The sequence below is a fragment of the Podarcis gaigeae genome, assembly GCF_964106915.1.
Source record: "Podarcis gaigeae genome assembly, chromosome: 5".
Taxonomy (NCBI): Eukaryota; Metazoa; Chordata; class Lepidosauria; order Squamata; family Lacertidae; genus Podarcis; species Podarcis gaigeae.
The window spans coordinates 25,524,989-25,542,447 of NC_139681.1; the positions used below are offsets into that span (position 1 = coordinate 25,524,989).

The window sequence follows — 17,459 nt, forward strand, 5'->3', positions numbered from 1 at the left end:
CAGAACAGGCCGTCCACATGAGTGTTTGAACAATTGTAGATGGGAAGAAGTTCCACAGAAAACAGGGTGGAATGGATTTATGACTGAACCCATGTGAAACTGACATGGAATGGAATTAGGTTGGTCTGTCCAAGTGGCATTACTTTGGTATATAGTAATGGTATATAGCAATGGTAATATAGTAGGGTATAGAGCAGGCATCCCCATCCTTCAGCCCTCCAGATGTTTTGGACTACAATTCCCATCATCCCTGACCATTGGTCCTGTTAGCTAGGGATCATGGGAGTTGCAGGCCAAAACATCTGGAGGGCCACAGGTTGGGGGTGCCTGGGATAGAGTGTTCTGCCCAAAGTGAAACCCTTGCCATCTGGGGTCTAGATCTTTCTAATATGCCTAAATACAGAATATTCTGTTCATTCATCTACTTCCAGGGTAGGGTGCAGAAGGGTATTGTTAACATAGCATAGTAATGGGGGGGGTGGAGTTACGAACTAGGAATTCCTGACGCAAAGCTCATCTCAGCCATGAATTCACACTGTGGCCTTAAGCAAGTCACAATCTTGCATCTCCAAGACCACATTTATAGCATAAAGGCAATAATGCTAACCTGCCTTACAGGATTGTTATGGAGAGAGTTTATGTGAAGCACTTTTGAGCACTTAGGAAAATTACTCTATGAATAAACTTAAGTTATTTTTAGCAAAAAGAGCAACAAGGTATGTGTATATTTATCACAGGAAATCCATTAATAGGTTTGTTGCGTACACAATCCCATATGCAGAGAGTGGACTCATTCTCTGAGCGTGGATTCTTTGAGTCAGTCAAAACAATGTCATTCATGCATAAAATAGGTGCTAGTGGTCTTGGAGGAACTCCAAGTTTTGCAGAAGTACATTAAAAATGCTATGAAAGAAAAGAATCCTAAATGTGGGAGAAAACCAAAGCAGCTCAATGAGGAATGAATGTACTTAGCGGGTACTGAATGCTGGATGGGTGAGCAAGGAGACTTGGGTGGAATGGAATATCTCAGAAGGTGACATGACTGGCTAGCTGGAACCCTGAAAAGGAACACTCCATTGCACAAAATTTCAGTGCCAGTCCTATTTGTATTAAGCATAGGGTAGAGACACAAATCCTGTCTCAGAGTAATAACTTCCACCTCTGGGTGTTCTGGCAAATACGGAACAGATTTTTTAAAATTGTACTTTAGTTTCCATTTAATGAACAAACACTCTACTTCTAAGCTATGATACTTTCTAATTCTCTAGTCAGTATTATAGACTTTGCTGCATGCTTATTAGCATTATGTTGAGGGAAAACCGACCAGTGCGTCTGTTGACCACTTGATGGCATCGCTACGTTGTACGGAAACTGTACTGCTGCCTCCTGTAACACATCTCTGTACTTCTTTGGTGAGAGAACACATTCAGAATTTAGAGTGCCAGAATAGGAAGGCAGCTATTTATTAATAAAGTCCAGTAAATGAAATGAAAGCTTGAGGCCTCATTTTCCAAATCTTATTCTCTTTCACTAGTTTACTACTAAGTTTTCTGACTGATTCTATTCGCCTGTATAAAAACCAGTGGAACAGCCATTTAGATTTCCTTCCTCTGCCTTTAATTTAGAGGCAGCATTTGTCATTTTCATCTTTTCTTTGCTTGCCACGTTTCTCTCAAAACAGAAGCAGGTGAGCCCCATTCCTTCTTGGGGAAGCCTACAGGGTCCTCCTGAGATCGTTGGAGGAATACACTTGCAGGACATGGCCAAACATCTGCAATGTCAAGGACAGATCAGACTGTTTAAAGTGCTTTTTGGGTCCCCAGACAGACTCTGAGCTGAGCTCCTGCATTAAACAAAAACCAAAAAGAACAGCGTTCCCAACATTTGGCTGCCAGAGGCATCTGGGAAACTTACTAGCAGCACATGCAGACAGCATCACATGTCTACAGCATTTAGGATTCAGAGGTGTAATGCCTCTGAAGACAGAGGCTCCATATAGCTCTCACATGTAAACAGCTCAGGGTAGCCAATGTGGCTAGACTCAGTCGCAGGACTCCCAACTTTCATCAGCTTCTGCCACCATGGCCAAAGTCTAGGGATGATGGGAGTTGTAGTCCAACAACGTCTGGAGAGCACCATATTTCTTGGTGGTGGCCCTTCCTGTTTTCAGGAGATTATGATAGTATAAGACATTACAAGGTACAGTGGTACCTCAGATTAAATTCATTCCAGAGGCCCATACTTAAGCTGAAACTGTTCTTAACCTGAAGCACCACTTTAGCTAATGGGGCCTCCAGCTGCCGCCGCGCCGCCGGAGCACGATTTCTGTTCTCATCCTGAAGCAAAGTTCTTACCTGAGGTACTACTTCCGGGTTAGCGGAGTCTGTAACCTGAAGCGTCTGTAACCTGAAGCGTCTGTAACCCGAGGTACCACTGTATATCCAAATGCATCTTTACTGGGAAGAAAGAAAGCCTATGAACAAGATAGTTGGTGTTTTAGGGGGGCAGGGGTGCAAAGTTGGATAGATAACTGATGTGTTTATGTCTTGCTCACAATGCAAGTACATTGCTGAATTTCTTTATGTTGGGTTAGTGTAGACTTGATGACCAGCAACAGAATGTGTAGTTTGGCTGTGTTGAAAATATTTTGTGTTTGGATGGTGCAAAAATTGATCAATGGTGGCCCGTTCACACAGGCAGATAGATAATCTCTGAATGCTATGTCATCAGGTTATGAGCATGCTTATTGGAAACAACTCATAATGACTAGCAGCTGAGTGAGTGGAAAGACATTGCATCTGAGGTGAATGTGAGGCAAATATATAATATCTGTCTCTGGTAGAAGTATGATTTGCAAGGGTCCGTTCTTCACACTTGATTTTGCAGACATTTAAATGATGGGTGGGCATGCATGTGTGAAACAAATTTAAGATTAAATTCTCTTTGTTCATTCTATATGGGAAAGCATAATGCATTTTCTGCTGGGTTTGTATAATTGTTTCCTAAAACTAAGAAAGATCATTTGCTTTAGTCAAGAAGCACTAATGACATGCTAAGCTGTCTGTGGAATGTTATGTTTGCGGGCTTACATGATACTTTTGAATTGTTCTGTGGGCCATTAAATCAGTCTGGCCATTTCTGTGATTGACCTATAAGGACACACTGGAGAATTATGTGACAAAATTGCCATGAGGAGATGCTTCACAGCTTTTGGTTCATAGTTAGTGGTGGGGAAAAAAGAAACCCCCTCTTTCTTTCACAGTTTTACTCCTGAGTCATACTGAGTAACAGTGATCTGTATTCCAGGAGCAGATACCAGAAAGAATGTGAGAGGTTTAACTTCAGCTGCTGAAAGGGTATAAAGCAGAACATTTCTCAGATATGCAAGACTAATCTGAAACAAAAGACATTTTAAAAAATGGTTTCTGGGCCTGCTTCAGAGTCTGGCATCCTTCGGCAGATGCCAGGGTCCCGGCACCACTTATGCCTGATTTATACCTGACCTGACCTGCTTGATTTCCACCCCTGACCTTCACTCCAAGCATCATCATCTTAATTTCTCAGAATGTTCCAACTTCGTATTGTTTGGGGCATTGTGGGAAACTAAAATGGTGGTTAGACCCAGGGGCCCATTACTTATTTGGAATGCGGCTGCTCCGTTTAAATGGGAAAAACTATCACATGGTGATGGACAAACTTTATTGTTCAGATTGCTTCTTTCAGGGTTCAGGAGGAGATAATATTTACTTTCATTTTCTATTTTGATGACTTTTGTCATATCTCTAAAACATCTGTTTTTGAAAACTGAAGTTAGCGATTTTGGGGGAGGGTGGGGCTGGGAGTGGCATAAAAGTGGTTAGGCTTTCCTGGGGTACAAAATAGCCGGTCACTGTGTACGGCTTCATTCTGCATCCCCCCCCCCCCAGCCTCTTGGGATTATTAGAATATTCAACTGCATGCAGGAATGGCCACACCTTTTCATTTTCACATGTGGCTTGCCTCATACATGCCAGTGTTACGTTCCCGACCACCACCTTAATTCCACCTGCATCCCCCCTTTGAGACTGACTGAAGCATGCAAAAGAGGAGTCCCCCCCCCTTTGTGTCTCATGTGATGGATTTATAGGCCATAGTGCTGGCAGTATTCCTGACAGTATGCGTAGTCGAATTTGCATTGTACATTTTGTGTGTTAGATGTGCTGGATATGTCTTGCCGACATTTTTCTTTTAGTTATCCGAGTGTCTTGGCCTACATGTGTATGAAATATGACATTTCTGTCAATTGTGGAAGGATCCTAACCACTTTGATACCACCATGAAAGAGTAGGTCATTGAATGAGGGCCAGGAATCCTTCTGTACGACTTTCTTTTGTTTCCCCCCTTCCATTTAAGCCTACCCCACATGAATATGCAATCTTACTTCATGTTCACTCGCTTTGTTGGCATGGCAGAGATTTTCAGATGCAGTAGCATCCTCTTGTTCCCTTTCTGTCACTCCTGTCAAGCAGCCTCATATACATCTCCTTTTTCTTCTTTTTAACAATTCAGGTCATTAGCTGAGGCAAAGAGAGGGAATTGCTTTGGATGTGTCCTTTTGAAAGTTCTTAAGCCTTAATTAAACATACAACTGGTTGGCCTTTTGACTTGATGCATTTTGATCTCTTGGCTAATCAGGGCACTTAAAGAAATCACCATTACTTTAATGGGCTCAGCTTAGAAAACCAATCAGAACAGGAACTCTGGTGAACACTTGAGTCATTCATAGCAATGGGGCTGTCAAGCATTGTTTTGTATTTTTAATGGAAACGTATAAGAATCTTATCTTCCGATGAACGTACAAATGTAAAGTTGTCATCATGCAGCCCCCATTGGAGGATCTGTAGTGTGGTATCACAATCCTGCATTTGCATGAGCAAAAGTGGTTGGGAAGTTGAAAATTAGTTTAGTAATTTCTTGGGGTGGGAAGAGAAGAGGGGTAATATGGATGGGGGAATGCAAGGTGGTTGGTGAGTAGCGCAAACAGAGGTGCAGCCCCATAAAAAAAAGGATGTTTGAACCCATATCATTTTTAATGCCAATTCCTGGATGCCATTCTGCCAAAAATCAGAGCCCAGGGAAATTAAGGGGTATGTTTCCCCGTGGTAGGAAGCCTTAGTTCTCAGTGGAGCATGTCATTGGGCTGCATCTGTTTATACTTGGATATTTTTTAGGGTATGTGTAAACTGCTTTAGTTCACTGGAATGAGTTGGTTGAATATTTGCCTGCATCATTTAGAAGATTTAAGGCCTAATACAAGCATGGAGAACAATCCCTTTAATGATTCCAAAGAAACCTGCAACTTGATCCTAGCCATGTTCACTTGAAAGTAAGGTGAGCAAATATCCTACTTTATAGAGGAGGGTCCTCTATTTGAAGTGTTCTCTGGTCCAATTCTTCTTTAAAGATTAAGAACTATAAGAAGTGGGCAGGGGCTTTGGCTCACAGGTGTGTCCAGGTACTAACTGTTCAAGGGCAACTACAAGGTCCTTGATCCCTCCTTATAGTTCGTAATCTTTCAACCAGGCATGAACCAGAGGATCCTTCAAATAGAGGACTCTTTGCCTTCAACAATTAGTACCTGAACACACTACAGATCCTTTGCTCATTCTCCCCCACTATTGTGAGATGCATTCTACTCCTATTTAAATTACAGTAATGATTTCCAACTGGGACGTTGGTGGTGCTGTGGGTTAAACCACTGAGCCTAGGGCTTGCCAATCAGAAGGTCAGCGGTTCGAATCCCCACGACGGGGTGAGCTCCCGTTGCTCGGTCCCTGCTCCTGCCAACCTAGCAGTTCGAAAGCACATCAAAGTGCAAGTAGATAAATAGGTACCGCTCCGGCGGGAAGGTAAAAGGCATTTCTGATAATGGTGCTGATAATGCCAAGGTTGCAAGTTCGATCCCCGTATCGGACAACAGCATCTTCCTGCATTGCAGGGGGTTGGACTAGATGATCCTCCTCAAAGATAGATAGACAGATAACCCTTACATGCAGAAGGGCCCAGGGTCATATTCTTTCCCCCTCTGTTTAAAATATGCACATATACAGTGCAAATGTCATTTCATCTGGGTGCATTAAAATAGCTTAGCCTCATTACTAAGGTAGTTTTCACAAAAACAAAACAAAACTTCAGATCCTTCAAGCTTGCCCATCCAGGGTGGAAACACCTGATATTTCTGGTCTAGAGTGTGCACTGGAAGTTGGCATTTCACTGCTCATAAAAGAGGCTTCAGACCACACAACCCCAGACATTTGCATGATTGTGGAGCCCTGGCTTCTGTTGATGCTTTGTTCCAAGCAGACTGGCTGAAGACTTTTACATCATAAAGGTTATCTTCATAAACCAGAAATAGACCAGGAAATGTATTTTCCTGTGCCTTTGCAAATGAAAGTTTCAATTCCAGAAAAGTTGTATGGATAAAAACTAAATCACTGGAACCTATGCCTTCTCTAGTTTATGTTGGCTATGAAAAAAAGTGTAGCTGTAATACAGGGCATAATTATATTTTTTCATGTCTGTATCCTATGCACACTTCCCTGGGAGCAAGCCCTGTTGGACACAGTAGGACTTACGCTTCAGTGAACATGCATAAGAATCAAAGAGGAAATATCGGTACAAAACCAAAAATATGACACACATTTGCATAATATTTACATATGCAAATTTGGAAATAATTAAAGGTAAAGGACCCCTGACCATTAGGTCCAGTCGTGACCGACTCTGGGTTGCAGCGCTCATCTTGCTTTATTGGCCGAGGGTGCCGGCGTACAGCTTCCGGGTTATGTGGCCAGCATGACTAAGCCACTTCTGGCGAACTAGAGCAGCGCACAGAAACGCTCTTTACCTTCCCGCTGGAGTGGTACCTATTTATCTATTTGCACTAGTGCACTTTTGAACTGCTAGGTGGGCAGGAGCAGGGACCGAACAACAGGAGCTCACCCTGTTGCAGGGATGCGAACCACCGACCTACCGATCGGCAAGCCCTAGGCTCAGTGGTTTAGACCACAGCACCACCCTAGGAAGGCTAAATATTTCACTAAACCCTGTTAACATTCCAGGAATTTTGAATTCCTTGTACAGCTCTTGCAAACCTTACTTGCTGTGGTAGAATAGCACACAGGCAGTTGAGTCTTGTGCCAAGTATCTGCCGCTGTGAAATGGAATCCTTACAAATGTTGCCAAATTTCCCTTCCGTTTCCTATTATGTTTGTTTGCTGCTTAGCTAAACTGCTTTAGGAGTTTTAGCTTCAAGAACAAAAAAGTCAGAGGTGCCATTTCTATGAGAGGGAGGGGAGGTGCGAAGGGATTTCAGGAGGGAGCAAAATTTCCAGTACAGTTCAAATAACTGCTATCAGAAGTTTTCAAAACTGAATTGCAAGAAGGCATGCATTTTCAGAGTGTTCTATACACTTTTCATTATTAGCACTTTTATTGGGTTTTTTCAGGAAACGTATCATATCCCAAATGTGTATAAAATGAAGGCACACACTGGATTGCAACTACGACATTGTAAATCTCACAATTTCCTATTGCATGTGTCCTTTTGAAAGTTCTTAAGCCTTAAACAACATGTCCTATAAAGGTAGGGCCAAACTATGCATTAAGTTAAAAATGTAGTTTCTTTATCCGTGCTTGTTTTTAAGACTTTAAATAAATAGAAGCCCAAGGGGTTCTGATTTTGACTGTGCTGTAGCGGGAAGGGGTTAACTATGTTCTCTCACACAACACAAATCTCTCCAAGTGCTATGTGGCACACAAAGGAAGCTGCCGTTGGTGAAATAAAAATGGGACATTCCCTTTTGCTTATATCTTGCATTTGTCTCTTCTCTTTTTATACTGTTTGAGAGCAGGAAGACATGATGGAATAAAATAGCCCTTTAAAGCAGCCACCTTCCAGTGTTACTTGATATTGTTATGATGATGCTATTGTGCTCTGTCAAGCAAGGAAGAAACCATCTTCCTGGGCTTTGTCTAGCTTGCTTGCTTAATGGGCTTTGGCTGGTGGCTATAAGCTACTGGAATCTTCCGGACATAACTAGCAGTCAGGGCGAGAGTTTGAATCAGTGTTCTGGCTGCGCTTGTGTGTGGCAGAGGAAGGGAACAAAAAGCAGTTTAAATTTGGGCTGCAAAAAGAAACCATACTGGCATTCTGCAGCTGGCTTAGGAAATCAGCAATACTGTTGGTGTTTTGAACGTGAGCGCTGTCTGTCTGGTTAGCTTCTACCACTTCCTCCATCAGGGATGGAGAAGTAATTTGATTCAGTAGGCATTCAAAGCTAAATCTGTCAGATTTGCACCAAACAAAACCCCAAAACAGAAAACCATTCCTCACACCTTATGCTGAACTTACATCTGCTTCCGTCCTATTTTTGCTCTGACCTCCTCTTTGGACATCAATATCTTGGCAATTCGCATGGTTCTTTGGGAAAGGTTTGCTACCCTGCAGCTTCTGCCTTTGCTGTTAATCTGAGATGACACCAGTGCCAGGTGATCCCTCCTAGTGATTTGTGGGTCCCCCCCTTCCTTTTTTGGTCTCAGCCTTGCTATACTTTTCTCTTTTATCCTCCCATATTCCCTCTCCAACTGAGACTCAATAAATTACCTGTGTGACATGCTAAGCTTTCTCTGGCAGAGAGCCTGGGAAATCAAATCTGTTCCCAAACCTAGGCCTCCCATTTGAAAGTGAAGTGTTTTCTTGTAGCTAAATCAGGTCACCTCCTTTGGAGGAAAAGAAGAGGAAAATCATATCCCTATAATTAACAAGGAGTAAATTTAGACAATGCAGCCGGCATAAATTTATGGGAAGGGTCAAGAAGGAAATAATTTTGCAAGCACGCCATCTCTCCCTGTACTGCACAGCTTTACCGTGTTCTAACCTTCCAAAAGGAGCCATTGGGTTTCCTTATCTACTATTGATCTAAACTCAATATCTTCTTTTTTCCATTTTTGTTGTTGAAATACTCTCATGTAGCTTTGTTAAATGTAGATTTTATTTATTTAATTACTAATGGGCTGAATCTGGAGCATGGGTTATTCAGTGGCGCTCAGTGGATTCTTTTGGAAAACTAGTGGCTCTCCATGGTTTCTTGCTCTTTCTAAGTTGTGAAGTAATTGTGCTTCAACAGTAGTAAACTGTCCCGTTGGTCCAATAGCCAGAAATAGGAAGTAGAGTGGTAGTGTTGGTGCTGGGGCTGGATGCAAGAACTGAACGATGGAAAAGAAAGAAAAAACAATTAAAATCCAAGATCATAAAATGATTCCATAGTTATCAGATGGCCCCAAATATGTGGTCTCAGACATCCTAGAACTTCAGAACAACAAATGTTTTGTTGAATATAGGCAGGTTTTCTAGCAAATTGGTGCCACAATTGTGCACCAAACCCTAAAGCTGCAGGATATGCTTTCCTCAACTAAGGTTCACTGGGATATCAGGTCATTTACTCCTGTGCCCTCAGAGTTGTTTCCCAAAGTACTCAATACAATTCTAACATTTCAGAACAGGGATGCCCAACTTCTTCATGCTCTGTTTTCCAGAGAGTATTCTGTGGGCTTGAGAAACATTTTCCCACACAAACTGACCTCACGGATGGTCAGGCTTAGTGATAAATTTGGCTCCATATATCAGTAAGGCAGTTGTAGCCAACGTGGTGTTTTCAAGATCTTGCTGGCCCACAACTCCCATCATTCAAACCATTGACTAAGCTGGCTGGCACTTATAGGAGTTTTAGTCCCAGTCATCAGGATGGTACTATATTGGCTCCCTCCGGAGTAAGGTACTCCTCACAGTTATGGGGGAAAAATACACTCAGTTATAGCTAGGACATTGCATTCAAAATCTGAAGAAAGATGTAGTGATAAAGTGTGAGCTATCTATTGCAATTTGAAAACATTTCCCTCAAATTAAACATTATATTATTTCAGTTTGATAAATAAATAAAACTAACCTTGTTTTCCTTCTTTTCCTTTATTGTTGTTAGCCGCTCTGAGCCCGGCTTTGGCTGGGGAGGGTGGGATATAAATAATAATAACAATAATAATTTATTATTTTTCTGTAAAAGAGAAATTGTGAATTGATGTATCAAACCTTGATCAATATTTTTTTGGCAGTACTGAAGCATCGACATTCAGGGGATGCTTACTCTTCTTTAGTAGTAGCTTTTTGATCTTTCTCTGAAGTCTAAAAAAAGGGGGGGTGGAGATTGAAACTGAAAATACAATATTCTTTTTGCATTAAGAACAAAAAACCCCCCACACATTCATGCTGCCTTTGTTCTGAAGGAAGTAATAACTGATTCAGTTTAACAAGCTACCAAAACATTCAGAATTTGTTCAACAGTCAATCTTAGGCCTTCAAAAGTGTTCTTCTTTTCCAGATTTTTAAGTGTCATACATGGTGTTGTTGTTTAATGCTCAAGATCGAGTACTCCATGCTGCATTCTAGACATGCTTGGAGGACATTCCTTTTTAAAGGAATGCAAAGCCCAGCACAGCCTCTTAATACTGGGGTGTGCATACATTTTATAATGAGCAAAACATTGAATTGATCGGTTCCAATTAGAATTCATTTCACTTATCCCTTTCATCACTCATTCATAAGTGTCGGGGAGGGGGGGATATCTTTCTCTGGCAGCAGTGGAGGTCCTCTTGGTGGCTGTCTCCAGCCATAGAAATTCTATCATTTATTTTGTCATGTTACTCTCCCTCTGTGTACACTACTTGTGTCATTCCAGGGCATTCTGAGAAAATGGCAGCTGCCAGCCAATGGAGACCATTTTCTGTTGGCTTCTATCTCCACTCCTCCAGAGTGTCTCAGAACGTTACAGTGTCACATTTGGGGGAAATAAAATAGCAGCTTCCAGGAGATAATCACAAAAATCCAATCCACCATCAAGGGCTTCTTCTGAACTGTATATTACAAATGTATAGATTTATATTGCGTTTTTGCCCTGCTATTCCTCCAAGGAGGCCCTGCAGTATTGGTGGCCCATAATCCTCATAGTAATTATGTGAAGTAGATAAGACAGAGTCTCAGTGACTGGCCCAAGGCCACCCGTTGAGATTCAGAGCTGAGTGGGGATTTGAGAACCCTGGTCTCCCTCGCAAACAGTTTGTGAAATCATTGTGCAACAAAGTTATCAGCAACCTACTTGTGCATTCTCTTGTACAATCTTGTTTCATTGATGTAAAATATTTCACCAGCAGAATAAATATAACACTAAGTGTCTTTAACTTAGCACTATGTTCAGGGCCGTCTTTAGCATATACACCACTGGGGTGCAAAGATCCGCCCAGCGCCCCCAAATTTAGTTTAGCCCCCCCAAATTAACATTTATTGAGCTTTTTTGGGAGGGGGGAAGCCAAAGTAGTTTTTGACCTTTTTTTAGGGGAGCAAACTCAAAGTTGATGAGCTTTTTCTTTTTCTTTTTTGGGGGTAGAAGTAATCACTCACCTGTAAAAACGACGCAGCGGAAAAAACTGCTGTTTTCTGACTCATCAGGAATATTTGGCGCTAAGGAGTAATAGAGGAGGGGGGCAGGGACTTGTGTTCCATTGCTTTTCACTGCCACCGATTGAAAGGGACCGGTATACAGTAGGTATACATTTGGTGCCCCCCCCCAGAATTCGGTGCTCGGGTGCCCTGCACCCCTTGCACCCTCTGGGTAAATACAGCCCTGACTATGTTGTATACAACCATTTATTCTCTAGATATTTTGAGACCTCTTGAAACTTGGGCACATTCCTAGTTTGCTTGCTGGTAAATCCAGCCCACCCTAGATCAGCCACTGTTTCATCCAAAGTTCTGGAAACAAATTGCATATGTCTTTTAAATAGTCTACTGAATAGACTGGCTTAAGTGTAACAACAGAACATTACAAGTGAAATGAATTTCCTCCCCCCCCCCCCCCAAAAAAAAAATACTGTAAGGCGGTTGATGCCAAATTTTATCTGCAAATTTGCTGGTTGGTTATTGAATATTTTTAGATTTGTATATGATAGTCCATGATAGCTGATTTCATTATATGATATTTGCCAATAATTGATGTCATGGTAGTATATAATAAATGATATGTAATGGCATTTTATAAGTGATAATAACATGGCTACAAAGCAGTTGTATTTAGTATCTGACAGCGTTTGATAGTTTATATGCAGCTGTCGACTGACAGCTGATAGGAAATCAGATTTCATTTGTGATATTTGCCAAAACATTTAAACAAACTTAAAGCACCCGACTTTTGAGGCAGAATGTACATATTCAGAATGCAAAAACTAAATAGTGCATTCAAAATATCACATTCAAAGTTGGTCATGGTCAGATGTCTAGTATTTGCCAATATTAATTTCACTTCTGAAAAGCAGTATGTTCCCTCTATGCAGTGCTATTTTTCTAGAAAAAAGATGCCGGAACTCACCATGAATGCCTTCCTTGTTCTTTTATAATGGCAATGGTGTCCACCTGAGAAGTGATGGAACTAAGTTCCTGTGAATTCTGGCTGAAAAACCTCTGTGCCTCAGCAGGTTCACTTTTTCAGTAGACATGACTTGGCCACAGCTTTCTAGATTTTCTTTTCTTTCTTTTTTTAAAATACTTTTTGTTAAGTTTTCAAAAGCAAACTCAAAGAAGAACATAAGTCAAATTTCCAAAAACAGAGTCCACTTAAACATAAACTCTTGCATCCAGCATCTTAGTGTTTTCTTATTTACACTGTGCTTTGTCGCGCTCAGACTTCCTTCCTTCCCTCCTTCGGCTTTCACACATTCCACACCTACTCCTACAGATTCTTATTTACCCTCCACCCACATCACAAGATTTAAGTTAATCCTGCTACAGTTCTTAAACTTCTACAATTATTCTGTATATATAAAACAAATTTATTCCACTCCTCTTTGAACTGTTACTTTTTGATGTCTAATCTTATTAGTCATTTTCGCCAACTCCGCATATTCCCAGATTTCTAGATTTTCATCTACCTTTTTCTTTTTCTCCTCAGCCTGTGACCTGATGACCCTGGGGATATTAGCCTTAGTCACCTCCACCGGATGTGCTTCTGCCAACGCCCTACAGTCTTTGACAGATGCCATGCACATCCCGCACCTCTTTGTACAGCGCAACACAGGAGGGTCCCCACGGACAGCTTGCCACCTAAATCCTAGCCTTGAGGAGGATGAATACACGCTAGCAGCCAGGCCACCTGTTCGCCTCAATGATGTTATGCTGAAGCTAGTCACCGAATTGCGATGGCAGAAATTTATAGTGTTCTATGACAGCGATTACGGTAAGTGCAATGAATCATTTCAGAAACATCCCCTGAGTCTCCATTTCTTTGAATGTTCTGTATCCTCTCTTTCCGCCGAAGAAAATAGACCAAAGACATGTTTTGGTATGGTACTTTGGGTTTTTTGTGTAACCAACGGGGAAAACGTGTTGAATGGACACACTTGTTTCTTGCTTTCTTTCTTTTGAGTGAAAGGTTGCTGTGAAAACTAATTTTCAGCCAGACTGCAAGTTGCTTAGCAACACCTTATCAAGACAGCTGAAGTTTGATTCATCTCACAATTTTTCAGTAAAATATTAATAAACTGTTGACACTGATTGGCAGGGTTCATATACTGTATGCAAGGCAGTACACAACAAGAGTTCCTAAACCAGTCCTCTGTGATCTGATTCTTTTCAAGTCTCTGTGTTGCTTGCTTTAAAAATTAATTTTCCATATTGCCACATGTGTAATTTATTTCTTTACAGCATTTCCCCTACTTCTCCTTTCTGGACTGGATATCATTGCAACCTATTCCTCACATGATAGGATTAGCATTTCCTCTGTGTCATAGGTACAGTCCACATGAAGAATTTATTTCTGGCATGAAACTTCAGACTTGATCTCTGCTGCCATGCTGAAGTGTTTGGAGAGCAGAAACTTCTGACCTGAGGTCCAAACTAAATGAGATGGTGTTCATGTAATAATGAGCAATTTTAGCTTGTGGCTTTAAAAAAGTGAGTAGTGGGCACAGAGAGGGAGAAATCCAAATCAGAACCCATGAGACTTTAACCTGCCCCTCTCCTCCATGCTGGAAGAAAAGCTTCCATTAGCACAAAAGGGAGGTTCTCTTTCAATGTGAATAGCAGATACAGAGTTCCCCCAATACAGATCAGGAATGCAGTCTGTAAGGCAAATTAGCGTATTTGCTGGCTCCGCAAAAGCAGAGCAGGGGAACTGCTTCCCTCTTATGGTTGATGCAACCAATCATTGTGACCGATGGGTTAGAAAGAGGCAGATGATTGACTCCTCCCACATGGTTGCACCATTCACTTTTACTTGAGGTACCTCACTGTGCCCATGTGTGAAAGGGACCTTACCATATGCAAGTTCAAGCTTAGAAAAGATCTGGGCACGGGGCTGGATGTGTGTGAGATACATGTCAAACAGATGTCAAAGCCAGACAAAGGTAGAATCCCAGAGCTCACTCTGAAAGTTAGGCATGGAAAGAAGACAGATGTCCTCATCAGGATCAAAGCACTCAATGCCTGGAAAGTGGAAAGCAAATAGTGAAGTGGGGCTGGGAATAAAAACCACATGCACACTATCATGAACCTGCTCTCATAAGGAGATTTGAGCCCCTTATTTGCAGTTTCTTCTCCATGGTAGATGCACCCCTTAGAAAGATGGTGTTGGAAGCTGATATCTGACTCACCCATCTTAGGCCATATGTTTTGAAAGTATACTCTAGTAGGCATAATTTTGCTTTGGAAGACATAGTCAATCTTGGGCTTGTGATATTTGCAAATGTGGGGTCAAGTGAATGAGAAAGGTCGCCCTGTAGATGTTTCTGCTACAATGAGCAACTGGGAGAGAAAAAGATATGGCTGCCAATGAAGAGGTGATGTTTCTTAACAATCAACACTTAACTAGGCATTTTATTAATCTGATTTAGGATGCATCATCATCATCATAATTTATTTATACCCCACCCATCTGGCTGGGTTTCCCCAGCCACTCTGGGCGGTTTTCAACAAAATATTAAAATATAATTGTCTGTTAAACATTAAAAGCTTCCCTAAACAGATGTCTTCTAAAAGTCTGGTAGTTTGTCTTTGACATCTGGTGGGAGGGCGTTCCACAGGGCGGGTGCCACTACCAAGAAGGCCCCCTGCCTGGTTCCCTGTAACTTGGCTTTTTGCAGCGAGGGAAGCACCAGAAGGCCCTCGGCACTGGACCTCAGTGTCTGTGCAGAACAATGGGGGTGAAGAAGCTCCTTCAGGTATACTGGACCAAGGCCGTTTAGGGCTTTAAAGGTCAGCACCAACACTTTGAATTGTGCTTAGAAACGTACTGGGAGCCAATGTAGGTCTTTCAAGACTGATGTTATGTGGTCCCGGCGGCTGCTCCCAGTCACCACCCTAGCTGCCGCATTCTGGATTAGTTGCAGTTTCTGGGTCATCTTCAAAGGTAGTCCGACAAAGAGCGCATTGCAGTAGTCCAAGTGAGAGATAACTAGAGCATGCACCACTCTGGCAAGACAGTCCACGGGCAGATAGGGTCTGAGCCTGCATACCAGATGAAGCTGGTAAACAGTTGCCCTGGACACAGAATTGACTTGCGCCTCCATGGACAGCTGTGAATCCAAAATGACTCCCAGGCTGCGCACCTGATCCTTCAGGGGCACAGTTACCCCATTCAGGACCAGCATTACGGTATAGGAAGAGGAACTGGGTGTGAAAAGCCCCTTTGGCACCTTCTGCTGTTTTCTGAATGACAACAAGTCTTGCATTACTCATGGCATCTAATTTCTAGAGCACTGATACTTTGGAAACATATCTGAAAAGGGGGTTCTAAGTTTTGCACGCTGCAGAAAACCTGGGTGCTGTTGTTGGGGAGTGTAGTGAACAAATCACAACAGAAAGGGGCACAACATATATTCTTAAGGCCACATACATGCTTGCGGTTGGGCTCAAAGAAGTCTGTTTGTAGCAGCAATAGTGGATACCCTACTGCTGTCCCTGGAAGCCTGTCTGAGACCCTCTGATAAAGATGATTTGTTTTTGTTTTGCACTAACTAAAATAGCTAACGTACACCCTTACTTAATTTTTTAATTTCGTTTGTGGTGTGGTGACCTTGGACAAGCAACTGACAATTGTTTGGGTTTATTTTTGTGTATTTATTTCATTTAAAATACTTGTATTCTTATTTAAGTGTGGGCGGGGGGAACATTTCACATACAATTAAAATACAGTACAGTTAAAACTCAACCTTATAATCATTAAATTCTGCTAAAAATATAAACTGCATTTTTATTTTTTTAAAAAAATCTGCACAAATACTTCATTTGGAAATAATGAACTGCATGTTTTTGTGTTTGCATTTTACCGCATTGTGAAGGAACTATTGAATAAGCAGATGAAGAGAGTATTTAGAGCTGAGAGAAACATGTTTTATATATAGTAAACACAGATAACAAAGTGCCTAATTTTGCCAACATTATGCTTTTGTTGTACTCTGTGGCAAAGCTTCAGTATAATTAAGAGTGGGGTGGAGGGGCAGAGAACCTTTTAAAACCAAAATGGATCCATTTTTAGGAAATGCAAAGATGCATTTAAATGGCAAGTTTGTGAATTAAAACTAGTTTTGTAGGCATTATGGCCCCATACCAATTTAAAGTGAAAAGAAATATGAAAGCCACCATTTCAATTTAGGCACTGGATCCAGTTTTGCAAAAAATAGACATGAGAATGCCTCACTGAAATAGTAGAACATGTTCCAGTTCTGATTCACTTCTGTTCCATTTATTTCAGTGGGGCATATAAATCCAGTCCTTTGAATGCTTTATATTCAGAAATGAATCCAACTGCATTCCATGGAGTTCTTAGGAAATGAGCATAAGATTGTGGCCCTAGTCCCTACTGATTGCTACAGAAATGTTTGGAGAGCAGATTATTCTTCTATGTAGAATAATCATGCCAAACCACTCTATTGAATTAATTCCCATTTCTGTAGGAAAAATCAGTCATTGGTGAAGTAAGAAATGGCTAAGGGAAGAGGCAGACAAGAAGAAAGAAAAAATTAAGGTTGATAGAAAGTATAAAATATGTCTTTATTTTAAAGATGTTTGAGAGGAACAGGGATATCATGCTATTTCTTTGTAAGGTTTCTGTTCTGTACCAGCTAACCTGGGAGTAAGAGAGTTACATATGAGTAGATGCATATTATAGGATTGTGCTGTGGATGTTTGTAAACTGTTAGGCAGGTTGAAGGATGATAAGGCTCTCTGGGCATCAAGACATCTGTGTGTTGAGTTAATATGTGGTTAGATCAGTTAGATAAATATTGGGAAAAATTATATTTCAAGGAAGCACACAGTCCCATTGGTCATCAAATTGTATTCATTTTCCTCTAATAAATTATTCTTCAAGCATCATACA

General features: G+C 41.4%; 1 protein-coding gene across 6 annotated transcripts in view; it reads left to right on the forward strand.

Moving 5' to 3' along the window:
• The window catches only part of GRID1 (glutamate ionotropic receptor delta type subunit 1), a 703,469-nt gene that overhangs the window by 283,211 nt on the left and 402,799 nt on the right, over window positions 1-17,459 (forward strand). For all 6 annotated transcript variants that reach the window (XM_083740291.1, XM_083740292.1, XM_083740295.1 and 3 more), the window contains exon 3: window positions 13,035-13,319. In XM_083740291.1, coding sequence (XP_083596417.1) covers window positions 13,035-13,319 — 285 coding nt within the window. The remainder of the gene's footprint in view (window positions 1-13,034; window positions 13,320-17,459) is intronic.